This window comes from Mesoplodon bidens (assembly GCF_964165515.1).
Source record: "Mesoplodon bidens genome assembly, contig: HAP1_SCAFFOLD_579, whole genome shotgun sequence".
NCBI classification, from domain to species: Eukaryota; Metazoa; Chordata; class Mammalia; order Artiodactyla; family Ziphiidae; genus Mesoplodon; species Mesoplodon bidens.
In genome coordinates this window covers 1-19520 of record NW_027671439.1, presented here as the reverse complement: position 1 = coordinate 19520, position 19520 = coordinate 1, and the positions used below count along the sequence as shown (strand labels likewise).

At 49.5% G+C, this 19520-nt stretch overlaps 1 protein-coding gene across 1 annotated transcript; it reads right to left on the bottom strand.

Moving 5' to 3' along the window:
* Nucleotides 1-11: 11 nt before the first annotated feature.
* LOC308611342 (BCL-6 corepressor-like) lies at nucleotides 12-11056 on the bottom strand. Its single transcript, XM_081260164.1, has 6 exons — nucleotides 10786-11056; nucleotides 8859-9248; nucleotides 7486-7672; nucleotides 1845-2088; nucleotides 423-604; nucleotides 12-92 (listed from the first exon to the last, which is right to left on the bottom strand). Exons 3-6 carry the CDS (start codon nucleotides 7661-7663, stop codon nucleotides 61-63), a joined length of 636 nt encoding a protein of 211 aa, XP_081116290.1. The 5' UTR covers nucleotides 7664-7672; nucleotides 8859-9248; nucleotides 10786-11056; the 3' UTR covers nucleotides 12-60.
* Nucleotides 11057-19520: the final 8464 nt, after the last annotated feature.

Sequence of the window (19520 nt, the reverse complement as noted above, 5' to 3'; positions counted from 1 at the left end):
CAACAGTCCAAGGGCTTCTGGTCCTGCTTGGCCGGCGAAGGATCATAGTCGGAACTGGGCTCAGGCCGCTTTCAAAATCTCCGGACGGTCACCTATCACGAAACCAGGCAGCGCACACATTTCAGGCTGTCCTTCCTCCACCCGCCTGGTTCGCCTCCTCCCTGAGTTACAAACCTGAGTGGAGGAAAGCACTTTTCCTCCTCTCAGTCTGGGGGAGGCGGGGCGCGAGGAAGGGGTTGCATTTTTACTAGCTGGAAACTTCACCACCACCCAGGAGACACGTCCCCTAGGAAGGGGCAGGGACGTTTTGGGGGGAGGGGTTCAGGAAAAGGAAAACTTTGTCCCCAGAAGCAGAGAAGTAGGCAGGCGGGATGTGCCTGCATGGGCCCGGGGGGCGGGGGAGAGCCAGGGGCAAGAGGTACCTTGCCATCCGCATTGTCCACCTAGGAGTCCCCTGGCAGCGGCAAGCCCCGCCTGGGCTCCTGAGGGATCAAATGCTTGGTTTTGCACGGTCGCTTCCTGGATGGTTTCTCGCTGTTGTCGGTGTATTGCTGCGGCAGGGGCGAAGGCTGCCGATCCATTTCTTCGTCCATGCACAGCACATCTGTCAGGGGAGAAGAAGCGGGCGTTACACAGTTGTAGCCGGTGAGGAAAGAAAAGCCCATTGTTAGCACTGATCGTTGGAGCAGCTTCAGTTTTTAAAGATATACCAATTATGTTTTCAAAGCACTAATATTTTAATAATCCCACATTCAACCGGCAAATAGGCTAACCCACGAAACGCCAAATGGCAAGTCGCTTCAAAGGGCCGCAAGAGAGGGCAGAAGCCAGCCCTTCGTGCGCTCCCGGCCCCACCCGTGGGGGGCCTGGGTGCTCGGGACAGGGCGACTGCGGACAGCCTGAGGCTGGAATGAGGGCACTGACAAGCGCCCGGGGTCACCCAAGACTTCCCTTCCTGCCCAGCCGCGGGCTGGGTGACGAGGAGCAGCCCAGGAAATTGAGCTCCCGCCTCACTGTCCATTCCATAAGGAAGTGTGCAGGCTGAAAGGACCTCATGAAGAAAACTCCCCGCTCGCCACACGCTACTCTTGTCAACTTGGATGGCCCTCAGGTCCCCTCCAGGGCCGTTTCCCACAGAGGGCGGGTGATCCAACCTCCAGGAGCGCCCCCCGCCCCGTGCGTACCTTGTTCATTGTCACTACATTTAAGGGACTCCTCCAACCAGCTGCTGTTGCTTTTGGCCTCTGCCCTTTTCCTGCCAGGTTTCTCTTCGGAGATGCTATTGCCCTGGGGGGTGACCGCAGGCTGAACCGCCTGGGTCACTTCCTTCCTGCCCTGCCGGCCAGGTTTGCTCTCTGCTCCCGACGTTCTCTAAGGTGCAGCAAGCGGCGCTGCTTTCTGGGATGGAGCCCTGTTAATTCAATGCACACCTCAGGTTGGGCAGCTCACTATAATGTGGCTCTTCTAAGTGGTTAGAGGAACTGTTTGTCATTTCCCTCTCAGGCCAGTCAGCTAATGGAGAAATAACTACAAATTAAAGAAGAAGCCACCCAGGGCGAGGCGGGGGGGCGAACAAACTGTCTTACACATCACTAACAGGGGTGGGGGAGGGGAGGGGTGTGGTCACTGTGTTGGCTGGAACTTGTCACCAAGTCTCGGGAGGGGGCCTATTTGCCTTTGGCCACCTTTGGGCTCCAGCCCCGGCACCTCGCTTTGGGGGGGTGGGGGGTGGGAAGGTGTGAGTGGCTCCCCCCAGGGCTCCAGGGTGGGACTGGAACTTTCCACTGCTCCGCTCCAGGACTTCCGAAGGGTGCCCTGCGGGCCTGAAGCGACATCGAGCTCACCTTTGCAGACCCGTTTCCGCTTGGCTTTCAGCAGAGTCCTCGGGGAGCACAGTGGTCTCAGTGTGGTTCCTATTGCCAGACACCTTGCGCTTTCTGTTCAGCCGGAGGGTGGGGCTGCGTGACGCGTCCGGGGCCGCCTGGTCGGCGGGGGACTCTCTGGGGGGCTCCGTGTCCATGTCCTCAGGAAGATCACTGTCTTCTGGGGCTTCGAAGGGGTCAGGTTTGCTTCCATCATAACACTCCCCTAGGGGAGGGGAGACAACCCGGAAAGAGGGAACAAAGGTCACCAGGAGCAGGCAGGACCCCCATGCCCAAGGCAATCTGCTACCAACAGACCACCCCCCTTTGGAGACCAGGGGCCTCACACGCCGGAAGCACAAAACCCTCAGAAAGACGTCCCAAAGGAAGGACAGCTGAACACAACCAGCAAAGAAAGCAGAAAATGAGGCGCGTAGCCCACTCACAATCCATCCTTCAAGGGTCAAGGTGAGGCATCTACCCCATCCCTCTATAGGCATGTGAGATCACTCCCTAACTGCTTAACTCTCCAAGGTGGCTTACTTTTAAAGGGGGGGTGAGTGACCTCACAGTAAGATCCAACCAATCAGGGCAGAGCTACAAATGACTATGGAAACAGCTGCTAGTCAACAAAAAAGGCTGATGTCATCAAGAGACCAAATAGCCCCCAACTGCCATCTACACAGACATAGCACCAATGTTCACTTGGGTCAGCAGGGGCGAGGGTGAAGAAAAAGGGTACGGAAAGAATGGTGGGAGGCTGGGAAGCTGGGGAGACCAAGGCAAGAGGAGCCTGGCAAAGGGAAAGGAAAGGCTTCCTGGTGCACACACAAGGGTCAAGGGCAATTTCAAAGAACTCAACCAGATTGCTACAAGTCCGTCTGTCCTCCTTCCACACCCGTGGGGGGAAAAGCATTTCACTGCCATCGAGCGGCTGCTCCTAGTTCCTGTCTAGGAAGAAGGCCTTCAGTGACACCAGTCACCCACCTGGCACGTCTCCACGCCTTCCTTCCCAGGCAACAAGCATCTAAGGACATTTCAAAGACAAGACTCCAACCCCCTTCGTGGGGGTGGGGTGGGGGGGTGCGGCGGGCAGGGCTGAACTGCTCACACCTCAGCTCCGCCTGTGTTGCTCCTGCCCCCTCTGCTCAATCTAGCATCCACTTGGGGCTTTTCCTCCAATCACCCCAGCCTAACATCACTCCTCACTTTTGCTCTAGCCAAAGAAACAGTTCAACTGCTTTGCTAGTCACATTGTTTCTAACACACAAATAATTCCATAATGATCACTGTGCTGTTAAAGAGTTCCCCGAAGATGACCCTGTGTCCATCACCGGCCGGGGGTGGGGGTGGGCGTATGAGTTTCGTATTTTGTTAACACCTGAGCTAAGCTCCCACAGCCCGTTTTTCTAGATGAAATCATGGACACACCCCTCACATGCTGCTCGCATTCCTCCTCCTCTCCCTAGACCACTTCAAGTATCACTCCCACTTCTGCCCAGCCGGCTGGTCCCCTGATCAGCCTCTCTTGGGGGCATTCCCAGCATTTAATGGCAGCCAGTTGTGGGGATGAACCTCACCCTGGCCTGGGCTAGCCTGACCTGTGTTCTCAAGGGTGGAACACACTTAGCTTTTCTCCAAGGGTATCCCAAGGTGGGAGAGATCCCCATCTACTCTTGCCGGAATGGTGGAATCACCCCAACCGCGAGGGTCTCCTGCCATGGCAGCAGGAGAAACCCCAAACTCATGGCCTGTGCTTACGGGTGACGCAGCCCAGGCTACCGCAGGCCCGGTGAAGACGGCGTGCTCCAACTCTCACTCGGGCTGCTCTGTGACCCTCTTAAACACTCGGGCAGGAATGGCGCCGCTTTACAACTCGGCCCCCTTCACTTGTAAAGTGGGAATGTTACTGCTAGCCTCCCTCCAGGGTGGGCTTCATAATCACGGGCCGGGCTCAGCACAGAGAAAGGCTGGAAAAATCCCTTTAACCAAAAGATGCCAAGACTTTCAGACCAGCCTGAATCTCAGGCCTGAAATGTAGGAAATTTTAAGAGGTGAGCCCTGCTGGTTACACCATTGGACTTCTCTGGTCCAATCTGGTCCAATCAGCCTTCCCTAAAAGCTCCGTGGGAGGGGATCCATGGAGGAATGGAAGGGCTACCTTAAGAACCCCCATGTCCAATTTGAAAGTTTCTTTTTCCAAACTAGGTCCATCTACCCTTCCCCCAACCCCGGAGCCTTTTAGGGCAAAGATCTCAATTCCCCTCAGCTAAGGCCCCCCAAGACCTTACGCTAGTGTGACCTTACCCAGGCCAGTAATAACCCTGAAGGACACCCACCCCGACTGCCCAAGATGCCCATGGCCACCAGCCATAGGGTAGAGGCTCCGTGTCACTTAGAGCTTCTCAAAGACTGTTCTAACCATGACCCACACGAGGATGACCCTTGAGGGCAAAGGAGATGGGGAGATAAATAGATACACGGGGATCCTAACCATCAGGCTTTGCCATCATTGCTACTTTTGGCCCTTCTAAAAGTGGGAAGCCACGTGCCCTTGGTCACCCAGTCTAAGCAAGATGTGAACGTGGTCCCTGCAGCATGGTCCTATGACTCACAGCACATATATCCCAAATTCATTATGATTGTACCATAGCATCACCTCACAGAAGCATCACCACAGCAACATTTACAAGTCACTGTGGCAGCAAAGCACCCTCACCACTGTTGAGCCATGCCCAGTGAGGCCTAAACAAGGTGAGAGGGTTCTGACCTGCTGGAAGGCTCCCCAGGATTAAAATCCCCTTCTCTGTAGCTTAACTATAATAGCACCTCCAGTCAGGGCTAACCTTGTTCAAAGTTACACCCGCTACACAAGGAGTGCAGGGGATCTCTGTTCCAAAGTAGTTTACAAACGTGCAAGTGCTCAGCTGGAAGAGAAGTTCCCTGAGCAAAGAAGTTTCATGAAGCCCCTCGACTGAGGCTTCCTCCAGCTCCTGGCCAGGCACTGCCACTGAGCAAGTCCTAGGCCTGTCCCAGCCAAGTGGTTGGCAAGGGAGATGGTTACTCCAAGTTTGAGAAGGAAGGGACCAGTGCCTCCTTGCCCCGCCCCATCTTCAAATGCCACTGAGGGTTCCTAGTGATGAACTTCCAAGTCTGAGGAACCTCCCAACTCATTTGGTGAACTTCCAAAATAAAAATTTCACTCAGCCACCCATGTGATCATAAAGAATAAATGAGTATCTCGGCCACTGTGTTTTCAAGTTAATTCCTTTTTTTAAACAAGCCCCTAGCAACAAGATGCACCCGCACCAGGACAACCAGGGCCACGCAAACAGCACCCACCACCTTGGAAGCTCCTGGGCCCTCCATGGGTAGGGGCTGCCTCAGAAGGGGGAAGGCATCTTGAAGGCATCCTGGACCCTCTCTGGGACCCCTGCCCGCCCCAAATCCCCGCCCCAGCTCCCATGTGCTCACAGCTCGGCTCTCGACCACACCTACACCCATGAGAAGGACCTGAGCCCATATCAGCTCAAGACATGATGGCCCAAGAACAAGAAGGCCCATTCATATCCAGCTGAATGGAGTGAACACCTGCTGGGCCTTGGACGTGGAGACCGCAGTAAGAACAGTGGCCCCTTCAGGTGACCTTTCCTGACCCGCTATTTACAAACCCCACGTCTCTACAAGACAGAGGGTGGGTGGGGAACCCACCTCCGTTGCCCCAACCTTTCAAACGGAGCCCCTCACCTTCCCCAACCCTTCTCCTGCCCTCCCATGGTGGCCATTCATGGCTCACTGGGCCATGTCCCGGGTGCTCCAGGAAGAGACCCGTCGGTCGGTCTGAGATTGAAGGCAGGCGGTGGGGGGAGGGGGCTTTCGGAATCATCTGGGGCTCAGGCCCTGCTCCCCATCAGCCACACCGAGTTCTCGTCTCCACGCTCAGCAGGAAAGACTGGGAAGGACGCACACAAACGTCTCTGGGAAGAAGGGCGGGTGAGGCCACTGAGACGTGAAGGGCAGCGGCCACCCTGGGTTTGGCCACGTTGCGGGAGAAAAGGGCGAGAAGACTCGAGGCCGGTTAACTGCCCGCTCCCTTCCTCCAGCTTCCCTCACCGTCCACCCAGAAGAGGCAGATCCCATCCTCAGAAAAGTGCAGCCCCGTGAACTTGGCCTTGCCCACTTTTATCACATCTCTCGGAGAAACTTCCCCAGGAGCTGAGTTATGAGGCCACTCAGGAGGGTAAGGGCTGCGTGTCAGCTGTGAGCACAGGCAAGGAGGGAGGCCTTCTTACTGCTTCACTCCAGGGTGGCCTGGACCCTCCGTTTTTCATTCCAATCCCGAGGGGGAGGAGCTCGGAATCGTCTACTCCAGGCACATCAAGAGCCCCATCCCTCGGGTAAGGCCACCACTGACTAGCCCCAGAAATCCCCTTCTACGGGAGCCACGTGGGACACACCGGTCCCAGTGTGGCTTACCCAGAACCGTGGCCACAGGCATTTGTCTGACCCCAAAGATGAGCTGGGGGAGGGCAGTGCTCCAAGCAGCAGAGAGAAGCACACGCTGCTGCTGACCACAATTCTCCCGAACTGCATCAGGCACCCACGACCTAAGCGTGCGGGCGAACGCCGACCCTACGACCGGGTCCAAGGGCCTGGGCCTCCCAAACGTGCCCACCACCCCCGACTGTCCCGTCTCAGGAGGATTTCATGCCCACCCTGTCCTCGGCGTTCACCGAGGTGCCCTCACTCACCATCACCGGTGAGGTTTCTGGGGTCCGGAGCAGGCTGCAGGCCACAGGCCACAAGCACGCACACTGAAGAAAGCGGGAGAAAGACCTCCACTTGCTGCCAACGCATCTCATTCGCCCAGGAAGTCTCGAGGGCCAAGCCCGAAGTCAACCCCAGTGGGGGAGCAGCCGATGGGACCGCAGAGTGTGACTCGAGGCCAACACGAGCTTTCTCTCCAGTTCGGCCTCCAGACCAGAACACACCCGTCTGGTGGGAAGAACGGCCTCGCTGATCCCACGGCCTGTGAGCGTGGTGTCAGCTCCTCATGACTGCAAACGAGCCTCCACAGAACACAATGATGCTCAGCTCTCTGGGGCCTTCATCAGCCCTCATCGCACTTGAACGAAACCTCTGCCTCTGGAGGGAGAGTCCGAGTACTCTCCACTCCCTCCCACAGGAGACTGTCACTCTGGAGGGTCTGGCTCTGGCTGCAAGTGCCATTCCACTGCTACCAAAAACCCGTGTCCGTACCTGCTACACAACAGAACACATACCTGCTACGCCGGAGGTCCTGCACTGCCATTCCTCTGCTCTACTGTATCAGACTATTACTAACTACAGGACTAGCATTGCTCCGGAAAAAGGAGACGCGTGCCAGGAAACAACATTTCATAGGTGCTTCACTCCTGGATGCCGCAACGCTCAAAAGGACAACCAGCCTTGCAATCCACAGCTGGGAAGGGTGGCCAGAGCAGCCCGTTCTCCGAACAGCCAGCACCCAGACGCTGGGCCGTCGGAAGCGTACTGTTTCCTCTCACCTCCCTCGGCACTGGGAGCGGAACCGCCCCGTTCCCACTGACGTGGTACCACACGCGAGCCGCCTGGGTTCACTTACATCTCTCACTGTCGTTCTGGTCGGCAATGGCCTCCTCCGGGGCGACCGACTTTGGCTTTTTGTCCTGACTTCCTTTCAGCCTTTCCCAGTCAGCGGGGCTGAATTTGCGCACCTCGGAGTCTTTGGTCGTGGGGTGGCCACCTTCTCGCTCTTTCATCTCCAACTCTGAGAAGCGCATCACTGCACGCTACAAAGAGAACGGAGATGGAAAAAAGACACTCCTTACCACCAAAGCTATTTCACTGCCCTTACCTTAAAGGAAAGTATCTTCAAAGAAAAGTTTGCCCAAAACCAACCACAATTTATGATACAACTGAGATATTTTAAAATTGAACGATAAAAATGTAAGAGTGTCTATGTGTAACTAGTCACACACTCTTTATTCGTAAAGCCATACGTATGTAGACATATATGTGGTGTGTATATATAGCCATACATACACTGTGGCATACAGACAGACATTCTCTTTCGAAGGTAAATAAAACAAAACAAAAACACGACACAAAGAAAGCGAAACAAAAACACAACAGAAAAGAAAACAAATGCACAGTGAATAAAGACGACCATGGCCCACAAACTTCCCTTTGTATATTTGGAAATGAAATTTAACTCAAAAGGTTTATGGAAGATTCTAGTAATAAAAATTTGAAGAACTGACCTCACAGTAAGCAGCGGGTAGACATAAAATACTGTCCTCTTGTAATCCTTCCATCTATGTAATTAAAATGGGCACTCAATGGATCATTTAGATAACTTCATCCATTTTTATAAGCATAAACCAATTTTTTTCTTAACATTGCAAAACAATTTGGCTTTATTTGTCTTCTAATTAAAAGTAAAATATCTTAAGGAAATTCCTATACAACATCTATCATTCACTAGCAAGTTAAATACATACTCTATCCCTTTAAGCAAGGTTTGTGTTTTTGTTTTGTTTGTTTGTTTGTTTTTTGGGTGGAAAAAAAATTGCACGAATCTCACAGACATGCGGCCGCTACACACCTTCACCAAGTATCACGTAAGGCATCCTAAGCAGCGCTTTTAGGTATATTTGTTAACGTACAGTAACGGCAGAGAAATCAAAGCGACTGATAGGTAAATGTCATGCAGTCTTTTAGACATCCTTCGCAATAATTGAAACTTCCGTTATCAGCATTCGAGTGGAGTTCGCTTAAAATCTACAGAATAACTTAAAGTATCCACTTACGTCCCCTTACTGGACACATTTCAAACATTTAAATTATCCTAAGCTTCATTAACCAAATCAGCCCGGTGTCCTGCCCTATCATACCCCCGGCCCCCTCCTCTTCACACATTAAAAAAACCTGACAACTGGTCAAGCTCCTGAAATTCGGGTGTGTGGGGGGGCTCACCTGCAATGCCCGCTGCTCCCGGCCGAGCTGACTGGAGTCTGCGTACAGTCCGGTAGCGACACACTTGAACCGGTCACCCACGTAACCAGCGGAGTTGGCGATTCTCTTTGCCAGCTTAGATGGCTTCGGGTTCAGAACTTTGCCATCGGTTGATCCTGCCTCGTCAGCTCCGTCTTTGGTGTCGGTGGGGGTGACGTCCACACTCGGTGGGGCACTGCCCACGCAAAATGGTTTGGGATCCTCTTGGGTTTTCCCGAAAGTGACCGCAGAGCCGTCGCTCGCCAGGGTCGGCTCCAGGAATGGAGTCGAGACCGGCGTCGCTAGGTTCTCCTTGTTGGTTACCACTGGAACATTCTCCTTGCTGAAGCCGGAAACTGGCTGGCCCGGAGCCTATTTGAAAGTATAGGCTTCGTGGAAGTCACTGATGCGTCCCAACTCCTCTCTCAGGGCAATGAAATCCCGGTGTGGCTGTAGGGCCACATTTTACTTTTTTATTTTTAATATACGTTCACATGTTTCCAGAAAGGATCCAAGGTGGCCCATAACGTAAGGACACACAATATTAGCTTTAAAAAAACATGAAAAAAAAAAAAAAGGGAAATCATGATCCTGGAAATGGGTTGCATCCTTTTAAGGGGTGAGAATAACAGAATGAGTGAGCCAAAGATTTGGGAAAGGATCTCACATTTCCAAATGTCCAAATCTTAAAATTGCACCAAGTGGGAATGTAGCTGTGGCAGTATTAACCTGAGAGAGCTCTATGATCGCTGTCTTTACTCATCACTTGGTTGCAAGGTTATAAACGACAGGGTAAGTGAAGGAGGGCAAGTAGACAGATAAGAGTCATTTCCTGATTCTCAAAAGAAGGGGCATCACCTAGGGAAGGGCACTCCAAAATCCTACAGGAATCAACTGGATATACTAAATTTCCTAGGTGGCAAAAGTATCTCATTTGACCCTAGCAGCCAGATGGAACTTAGAAAAGCAGTGAAAAGCTACTCAACTGAATGCAAGTCATATGACTAGGAGCACGTCAGTGAAAAGTTCAAGGGAAGATGCTGTGGAAGAGCAGTTCACCTTGTGGTTGAGCGTCCTCAGAACGTGCAATGGGAGGTGCAGCACCTGCTCTGTCTCACAGGGACCCTCCAATCTCTAAACTCATCTTTCCTGGGAAGCTGAATTCAAAGAGTCAATTTAAAAAAAAGATAGGGCTTCCCTGGTGGCGCAGTGGTTGAGAGTCCGCCTGCCGAGGCAGGGGACATGGGTTCGTGCCCCGGTCCGGGAGGATCCCACGTGCCGCGGAGCGGCTGGGCCCGTGAGCCATGGCCACCGAGCCTGCGCGTCCGGAGCCTGTGCTCCGCAATGGGAGAGGCCACAACAGTGAGAGGCCCGCGTACCACAATAAATAAATAAATAAATAAATAAATTTAAAAAAGATAAAAGTCTCTAGTAGAGAAATTGTATCAGAGCCTAGTATTAAGAGCTGTAGAGCCACAAGTTTCCCACGATACGGCCTTAGCAGAGGCTGTTAAGGCAGTGACAGAAAATTTGTACCGAGGGAAATAGCAGAAGAGTTTGCCTACAACTCACGAAAAGGATCCCTGCACTTGGCCTGAAGGAAATCAGCAAAATTTGTAACAGCTTGTGTATTTGTATGCGGGATTGAGAATGAATTTCATTTTTTAATTTCTCTGAATTATCACGTAAGATTCAGAAGATGCTCTCTCTGCCTAGAAGCCACCCCACTGGGATAACTATGCCTACGGAGTGCCTTTGCCTATGACTCCTACTTGCTAACCGACTGGCAGCCTGGCCCCAGGGCCTGGTCGCTGCTCCCAGTGCAATGGTGGATATGGTGTCAACGGTTGCAAAATCAAAGCCCCGTACATCCTCTCCATGCCTCGGTCCCACCCCCCAACCCACTCACCACTGATGTTCAGGAAGGGGAAGGTGTCCTGGATGGGAACGTGGTGCTGTGACTGGTCCAGCTCACCTTCCTCATCTTCTTCATCCACACCATTATCTTTCTCATCCCAAGGAGCAGATCCAGTGGATCCTACCCGAGAAACACACACACACACACACACACACAAAGGTCAAAAGTGAGGCGCTCACGTTGCACTGTCACCCCTGCAGCTGACCCACTGTTCAAGCTAGGCACTGCCAGCACAGAGGTTCCTTGGGTTCAGTGTGCACCCTCAATGCCAAAGAGTGGGAACCAAGGGTGTTCACCCCACTCCCAGCTCCTCCTACGGAGCCCCAGTGCAAGCTCTCATCCCCTCCCCTATCCAGGAGCTGCAGACCCTACTCCCCTCTCCTAGAAATCTTTTAATTCCTACTCTAAACCCCTTTCTACACATTCGCATCCCTTCTAAGGACCCAAGGAGCACAGCTTCTCTCCTTTGTAAGCTTACTGTGAAGACAGACCCTTCCCTCATGGCAGAGCCTCACTAGATTCACTGGAGGTCAAGTCTAAATTATCTGGCTCTTAGTCGGAACTGGCTCAACATTGAGTAAATATAGGGATCAGGTGGTATTCTCCTAGGAAAAATACCATACAAATTAAATGATCACTTACCCATCATTTATAAAGAGAACTTAATAGCCTTCATAATGTCATGGCAATTGATTCTTAGAACAGCCTTTGAAATACGCAGGAAAGATGAGAACCCAGATTTTATAGTGGAAGAAGCTGAGGCTCAAAACGTTGAATGACTTGATTCAATGTCCCGCAAGTAGTGAAATGGAAAGACCGAGGTTTATAACTCAGACCTTCTAAGTTTTAAGCCCTCCGTCTTCTAAACTACCTGGCCTCTCTTCTCAGTGTTGAGTCCCAAGAGAAGTTATTTTTTATAGAACTCAATACCCCCTCTTCTTTCTAATGCTTTACTGTTCCACTGGGTGGGCAGGAAGACTGTGCTGAGTTTGTATCTTTTGTTCTCTGGGTTCTTTCTAGGGACAGCATTTCTTGCTTTGTTTACCAGTCTTCAACTTTGTAAGCGAGGCGACTTTCAAGTCGACTATCGCTTTAAGGGTCCAGCCGGGAACCTGGCACACTGTCCACCTTCTCCCCAGCAGCTGGGGCCTCACCTGGGTTAATGATAGAGCCCTGGGGCTGGGGGATGTCACACACTTGATATATCTTCACTGGGTTCATGGGCACCTCCTTGGTGCCGTTGTACATCAGGTTGAATTCCCTGCTCTTGTTGAGCGCACAGTGGAGCTGGGCCTTCCATTTAGCTGGGTCGGGGTCGTCCACCCCTTCCTGGTACTTCCCCTGTCTCCACAGCCCAGGCCTGAGGGATAGGAAACTGCAGTGAGTGCCTGCTTGTTGCCCAGAAACACTGGAAAGTGTGCCCCTCCTCCCTCGTACAGACACAGATACACACAGCCCTGCCTGACCGCCCCATCACCCCAACTCCAATTTACAGAGACTGCAGCAGAAAACACCACGCTGGGGACCAGGCAAGGCCGGGCCTGAGACAAATTCAGCCAAATGCAAATACAGTATTTTAAAAAGAGGAGCCTCATCTCAAGTGCTTGTGCCAGCATCATCTGTCAAGACTACAATGGCCTTAATGAAGGGTTGAAAATAAAGAAAAATCTGGAACACGTATACACCAAAATACTAATGGCAACTTTTGGATAGCAAGATTTCAGGTAATTTTGTTTTGTTTTGCTTGCCTTATTTGTTTTTCACATGAATTGCTTATATAATAAGAAGAGAAAGGGAGGTGGCGTATGATATGAAGAATTTAGGCTTGCAGTTCCCTCTCCCTTCAGTCTTTAACCTGATGCACAAATAACTGTTGAAACCAAGTACCTTTAGGAGTAGCAGCCCATAGGAGGGCAGGAAGCACGCTCTGGGGGTTCAGCTGGCCTCAGTGCGAGGCTGAGGGCCTCAAGTCCTAATAAACTCACACCACTTGCCTTTCCCTGCTTCCTCAAACTCCCACATTGGGAACATTTTGCTGGGAACACCAGTGGCTGGTGGCCTGGGCCAAAACCAGTGTGGCCCCGCCTCTCTGGTTTTCAATTTCCAGGTCTAACAGGCATTTATGTGTCTGTTCACGGGATATCAGCCCTCCCCCACTGTTAACCTATCTCAGATGTCTACTCTTTCTTCAGGGCTGTGACGTATGTGCTGGTGCAGAAAAGGGGGATGTCTTTTGCAGAGGACTCAAGATCAAGAGAACGAGATGGACCGGCCAGACTGCTCCCACTTGATGTTAGGAAGATAAGGTGGCCGTGTAGTTAGAATTCTGCAGCGGAACATAGCCTATACAGTCTATGGGTTTGCGGATCCACAACTTTTATTTTTTCAGTAATGCCAACCAAGCTCATAAGAGACTGACATATAATCCAGAATGCCAGTCTACTCATTTTCAATGGGGGATAAAGCTGGTCAGTGACCAGCATGGTTAAGTCCAATAACCTGGACATAACCATGTATGATCTCAACCAGTAACTCCTGTGTCTGGTTTCTAATGACAATTCCAAGAACATAAGACCCACTCAACCTTTAAATCCAAATTTTCAGATGACTCCAAAGCTAAATGGAAATGATTTGATATTGAACTCTAAATCTGCATTATCTAGACTATCTCTTACCCAGTTGGGTAACCCAGAAGCGACAGTAAGAGGCTCCTGCTTTCCCAAAAATCACAGGGCGTAAAGATGAAAAGCACTGGAAAGGCAAGACCCCCAGGGAATTTGCAAAGCTGCTCTTGTGTCTTTGTCTTTTTGACCTTGAAGCCAGGAGAAATTCTAAAAATACAAATGTATTCATTTTTAAAACTTGACTTTACTGACTATTGTTCAGATCCCCAAGCCTACAAAAATAATTTTATTTTTTTAAAAATGCTCCCTGCCCCAAAGGAGTTTACAATCCCTTAAAGGAGACAGATGAGTCCACAGATCAGAAATACAGATACTATGTGAACACCAGTAAAACTGCCTAATCCATAAAGAGTCGGGGGGTAGGTATGGTTGGCCAAGTTTATCAGAATTTATGATTCTAGGGCTGAATCTTGAACATGGGTAGAAGTTAACCAGGTGAGAAGCGTGGGTCACGATACTCCAAGCAGAAGAAGCTTTATGGGCAAAGGCAGAGGCTGAAAAGCACAGTGCTTAGGGGACCTACAAGCAGTTCAGCTTGCGTGGAGGCAGCATGAGATGAAAGTCTGGGCTTGTAAGTAGGAACCATGCCAAGGAGTTTGGACCTGATTCTTAGAACACTGAGAACCACTGAGAGATTTAAGCAGGTTGTGATGGGATCAGATTTAAGTTTTAGAAAGAACCCTCTAGCTGCAGGACTGAAAAGGGTTTGAAGGGAGGCAAGGCATGAAGATAACACATAGTCTCTATATAATCCATATAATAGTGTCACTAGGGTCTGAACTAAGGAGGTGGCGGTAGGGATAGAGGATACAGGTAACGAAGGAGCCCTTAAAGACGCTGACTTGACAGAGCTTGATGAGGAACTGATTCCTTGAAGAAGGTGAGAGAGAAATCAAGGATGATTCCCTGGTTTAGGGTTTGGGAGACTGGGTGGGGGGTGATGCTGGCCACTGAGATAGGAGCAGGTTTAGAAAGATGATTTCCCTTTGGAAATGTCGGAGTTCAAATGCCTGTGGAAGGCCTAGGGGAGAAGGCCCAGCATGCCCAGGGCAGTTTTTTATCCCCACTCACCTCTCACATCACCTGAGGGACTCTCCCTGCCTGCCTCCAGCCTGGAAGAAGGTCCACCAGATTACTGACATCTCTGCCCTGTGGGCAAGGACCAATTTCTTTTCATTTCTGTATCCCTGCTCAGGCTTTAGCACACAGTTGGTCAATGTGTATTTGTTGAATTGCCTCAGATTTACAGATATACACTTCTTGGGGAATGAATAAGTTGCTATTACAGATGGAAGACCAGAAAAACAGCTATGAGCAGAAGGCCAAGGAGACACTGCAGAAAGTGCTGGAGGAGAAAATGCGTGCACAACAGCAACTGCAGAGCAAACAGGTGTGGGGATGCTCCATAATCCTTGGGGCTGGGAACCCTGGGGCAGTCTGGGTGGCAAGGGAGCCAGCTGCACAACCCCCTGGAATCCCCAAGGCACCACCCTCTCCTCTGATCTCCCTCAGCGGTCCCTGGCCCTGGCCGAGCACAAGTGTGAAGAGTGGAAGAGCCAGTACGAGAGCCACCCCCAGCATGCAACTGTCCCCTACCCTGCCAGCCCAGTAATCATGAATGCCGTCTTCCTTCTCTTTTTTACAATGTGGTACATATGGATTTTTTTTTGAATGAGATTTAACCAGCTTTTAAACCTTTCTTCTTTCTAACAATATCAGTACTCTCTGACTCTCCAAATGTGCCTTTTCAAGTTGATTTAATTTATGGAAAAATCACCCTTCATACTTTCCCTTTCTTTTTTAAACCTCCCCATGGTAGTGTAATGTAGTAGAAGGAGATTTGGCCTGGGAGTTTGGACACCAGGGTTCTAGCGGCAGTAACCCACAGTTACACACGTTATATTATTAAAGAAAAAAGTAACTTACAGAAATGTATGAGGCCATTATGCACATACACACAAACATATATTCACTCATATATCCATAAAAAAGTAGTCTGGAAGGTTCTATAAAATGTTAAAGGTGTTCATCCCACGGTGGAGGAGATATACGTTAACTATATTACCCTCTTAAATTTTTACAGTAAATATATATTACTTTTATAATTTAAAAAGCCAAACTTTTCATTTTTAAAAACCTAAAACATGAAAGAAAACTGGAAAACCAACAAAATTAAAACAATCCCTAAGTCTGAGGCGACGATTTTTTTATCCCAGTCCAAGTGATGAATGAAAATACTAAGAATGGTGTGTGACACCTCAAAGTATAGAAAAAAATACAGTAAGGCAAGTAGGCATTAAGATAATAGAATATAAAAAGTTACCCAGATATATTCAGACAATGGACTACTATTCCAGTAATAAAAAGAAATGAATTACTAATATGAGCTACACGGATGAGTCACAACAACATGAGGAGCCAAAGAAGCCACGTGCAAAAGGGTACTTGTTGTATGCTTCCATTCATATGAATTTCTAGAATAGGAAACACTAATACATAGTGAAAGAAAGCATGTCAGTGGTTGCCTGATGCCAGGCCTGGGAAACTGACGGCAAAAGGACAAGAAGGAACTTTTTGCAGGTATTGGAAGTGTATCTTGACTTTGGCGACGACAATAGAGATATACACATTTGTCAAGACTTATCAAATTACATGCTTAAAACGGGTACACCTCGTTGAATGTAATTCATACTTCAATAAAGTTGATTTTAAAGTTAAATTAAAAAGTCACCTATGGGGACTTCCCTGGTGGCACAGTGGTTAAGAATTCGCCTGCTAATGCAGGGGACGTGGTTTCAAGCCCTAGTCTGGGAAGATCCCACATGCCGCCGAGCAACTATGCCCGTGCGCCACAACTACAGAGCCTGTGCTCTAGAGCCCGTGAGCCACAACTACTGAGCCCGTGTGCCACAACTACCGAAGCCCACGTGCCTAGAGCCCATGCTCCACAACAAGAGAAGCCACCACAGTGAGAAGCCGGCGCACTGCAACAAAGACACAATGCAGCCAAAAATAAATTAATTAATAATAATTTTTTAAAAAATAGTCACCTAGACGTCTGAGTGAGACAGAGTTCCTTTAAGCTTTCAGTCCCAGCTCTTCTCTGAAGCCTCCCCTCATCTACCCTGGCAGCATGTGACCACTTTGCATCTCTTTAACACCTTATATTTATCGGTTCCATTCAGATTGGATGCTTGAAAAGTTTTGTATATTTTATGTCTATCTTCCATTCAACTTGGTTCCTCTAAGGCAGGAACAATCATCTCTTTCATAAATTGAGACCATTACAAAAACAGAATTATGTTCCCTTTCCTCTCAATCAGGGGAATTTGAAGTAGGATTGATGAAATCCTGGAAATCATAAGCAAAAATGTCATTTCTGCATTTTTATGGCCACAGGGTCCTGTGTTTTCATCAGATTCTTGAAGATATCACAGAGCCCAACAATGTTAAGAATCTCTGCTTTGAATCCATGTGCTTTCACCCAGCTCTGTGGTACAAGGCACCCTGCCCCTGGGGCAATCTGTCTGTGGTCCCTGCAAAGATGATAAACCCACATCAGAGACACTCACTCTTCTGCATGTCAGTGGACTCCACTGCCAGCTCTTCCTCCACAATGACGTCACTCTCGCCATCTTCAAGATTCATTTCTGTCTCATCTAGAACACTGTCTTCTTCCTCTTCCTCCTCCTCATCTTCCTTGGAGACATCCTTTAATGTGGCAAGTAGTCTGTTGTAACCAGAAACTTGTTCTGGTTCACTCTATGCTTCACTTTCAGAACTTGAAGTATCTATAAACTCTCTGACTAAAAGGAAAATGGGGATTTTAAAAACAAAAATTATACTGTTCTTGTTGCTACCCCACGACTATCATCAGGTCCACAGTGGAACCAAGTTCAGACTTTTCTAGATAAAAACTAGCTTTTCTGCAAATATGCAGTCCTATCTATTCAACCAGACCGAGCACCAAATTTGTTTCAAACAGCTAATCTAGCTATGATTCTAGAAGCGCTTCCTCTTCTTTGAACTGCTCATGTTCCACATGGGAAGACAGCAAACTAAACACATGGAGCTTTAGGTTATAAGGTGATCTAACCTATGTGTCAGACATTTGGCACCTTTAAAGGAGCAACAGGAAAACTTACAACAAAAAAGTGTACTTTATTTCTGAGTCTGTGGTAATGAAATAAGACCTTTGATGATTTTGCACTCTACTTTATGTTAAGCAAACATGACATTCCCTCTTAGGATTCACCAAGAGCCCTCTGGTAAGCCTCCTTAACAGGTTCTAACAGGCTAATCTCTCAGGACAGTTTCATACTCTATACTATATTAGTTATCACAATGGCATTTTAACAGACATCTGCACTTAAAACTAAGCAATATTACTAAAGTATAGCTTACATCTAAAATCAAAGAGAGTGGAAATGTAGCCAAACTTTACTACCATATATAATCTTAAAAGTAACAGTCCAGAATCTACTATCATAAAGAAGGTATAAAGCATTACCAGTTGACAAGTCTGTGGTTTTGCTTCCTTTCTGGAAACCCTGAGAAGAAACAGGCAATGTTAAACTTTAACTACAGTAGGTAGCAATTAGGAAAAGTCTAATGATACAACTTTAAATGAACATGGCAGACTATACCGTTATAAATACATTATATCTATTGTCAAGTAAAAACTCCATATGCATTTGGACAGGTTTTGGAAGGATATGCCAAATAGATAATAAGAGACGAATGAAAAAGTCTAACAAGACCACATGACAAATACTACAGTCACACAGTAACAGGCTCTCATCCAAAAGACGGGAAATTTTGGCAAATAAAAGCCCTCGGGGTTCACCTTTTCTAGCAAATTTCTTAAGTAGACTATCCCTCTAATTGTTGATAAAGTAGCCCAAAGGGGGGGGATGAGCACTAAGATCATAACTGAGAGTCTGGACACTTAGAGAGGAACCCACAACTACCCAAACATTAGTTTCCTCATGGTCATTGAATAGATAGGCGATGTCGAGGGTCCCAAGCAATTCTTTTTTTATTTTTTTTAACTTATTTATTTATTTTTGCCTGCTATGGGTCTTCGTTGCTGCGCCCGGGCTTTCTCTAGTTGCGGCGACAGGTGGCTTCTCTTGTTGCGGAGCAGGGGCTCTAGGCTCGTGGGCATCAGTAGTTGCACCACCCTGGCTCAGTAGTTGTGGCTCGCGGGCTCTGGAGTGCAGGCTCAATAGTTGTGGCGCACGGGCTTACTTGCACCGCGGCATGTGGGATCTCCCCGAACCAGGGCTCGAACCCCTGTCCCCTCCGTTGGCAGGCGGATTCTTAACCACTGCACCACCAGGGAAGCCCCCAAGCAATTCTTTAAAAACATAGAAAACGAACACAAGCTTATAAAATCTCTGCCCAGTCGCCACACAGGAGGCGTGCCGTCTAGCATAAAACTACAGGCTCAACAAAGGGTAGGAAGACCGGCGAAGAACCCCACCTCAGGCGGGAAGCCGCCAGGATCCCCGGGCGAGCTAGGCCGGCGCCGGGGCAGCGTGGCACGCGGCGGGAGCTGCCCTGTCACTACCCCCGGGGCACCGGCGGACCAAACGCGGGGACACGCGGGCTCCCACCGGGAAAGGACGCCGGCAGCGCCGGTCCCAGCCTCGCCTCTCCATACCTGTCATAGAAGGGATGCTCCTCGCCGAAATCCCTTAGATGCTTCTTCTGCCTTTTAGTTAGGGAGTTGAGCAGCTGGCTCTGGCTCCGGCTCCGGCTCCGGCTCCCGCGTTTGCCCATGGGGAAGACGTCAAGTCAGCCAACCTCCAAGAATCGCGTTTTTCACCTGGAAGTCGTCTCGTCAACCCACTCACGCGGGATTGCCAACGGCGCTTTACGGCGGAAGCAGGGTGCCATAAAGCAGACCCGCTTTACGTCGCGCTTGTACGACAGGCGTGGCTGTGAGAATCAGCCTGCATAAACGTGTAGTAACTGAGATGGTTGAATGCAGTGCCTTTCTATTATGCCATAATACAAATACCAACTAACATTTAAGGC

Excerpts from the sequence above, each read along its gene's own strand:
- LOC308611342 (XM_081260164.1), bottom strand. The coding sequence starts at position 7,663 with ATGCGCTTCTCAGAGTTGGAGATGAAAGAGCGAGAAGGTGGCCACCCC. Across the intron at positions 605-1,844 it reads GCGGAAACGGGTCTGCAAAG|ATGTGCTGTGCATGGACGAA; the intron begins GTGAGCTCGATG and ends CTCCCCTGACAG. Across the intron at positions 93-422 it reads TGGACAATGCGGATGGCAAG|GTGACCGTCCGGAGATTTTG; the intron begins GTACCTCTTGCC and ends GTTTCGTGATAG.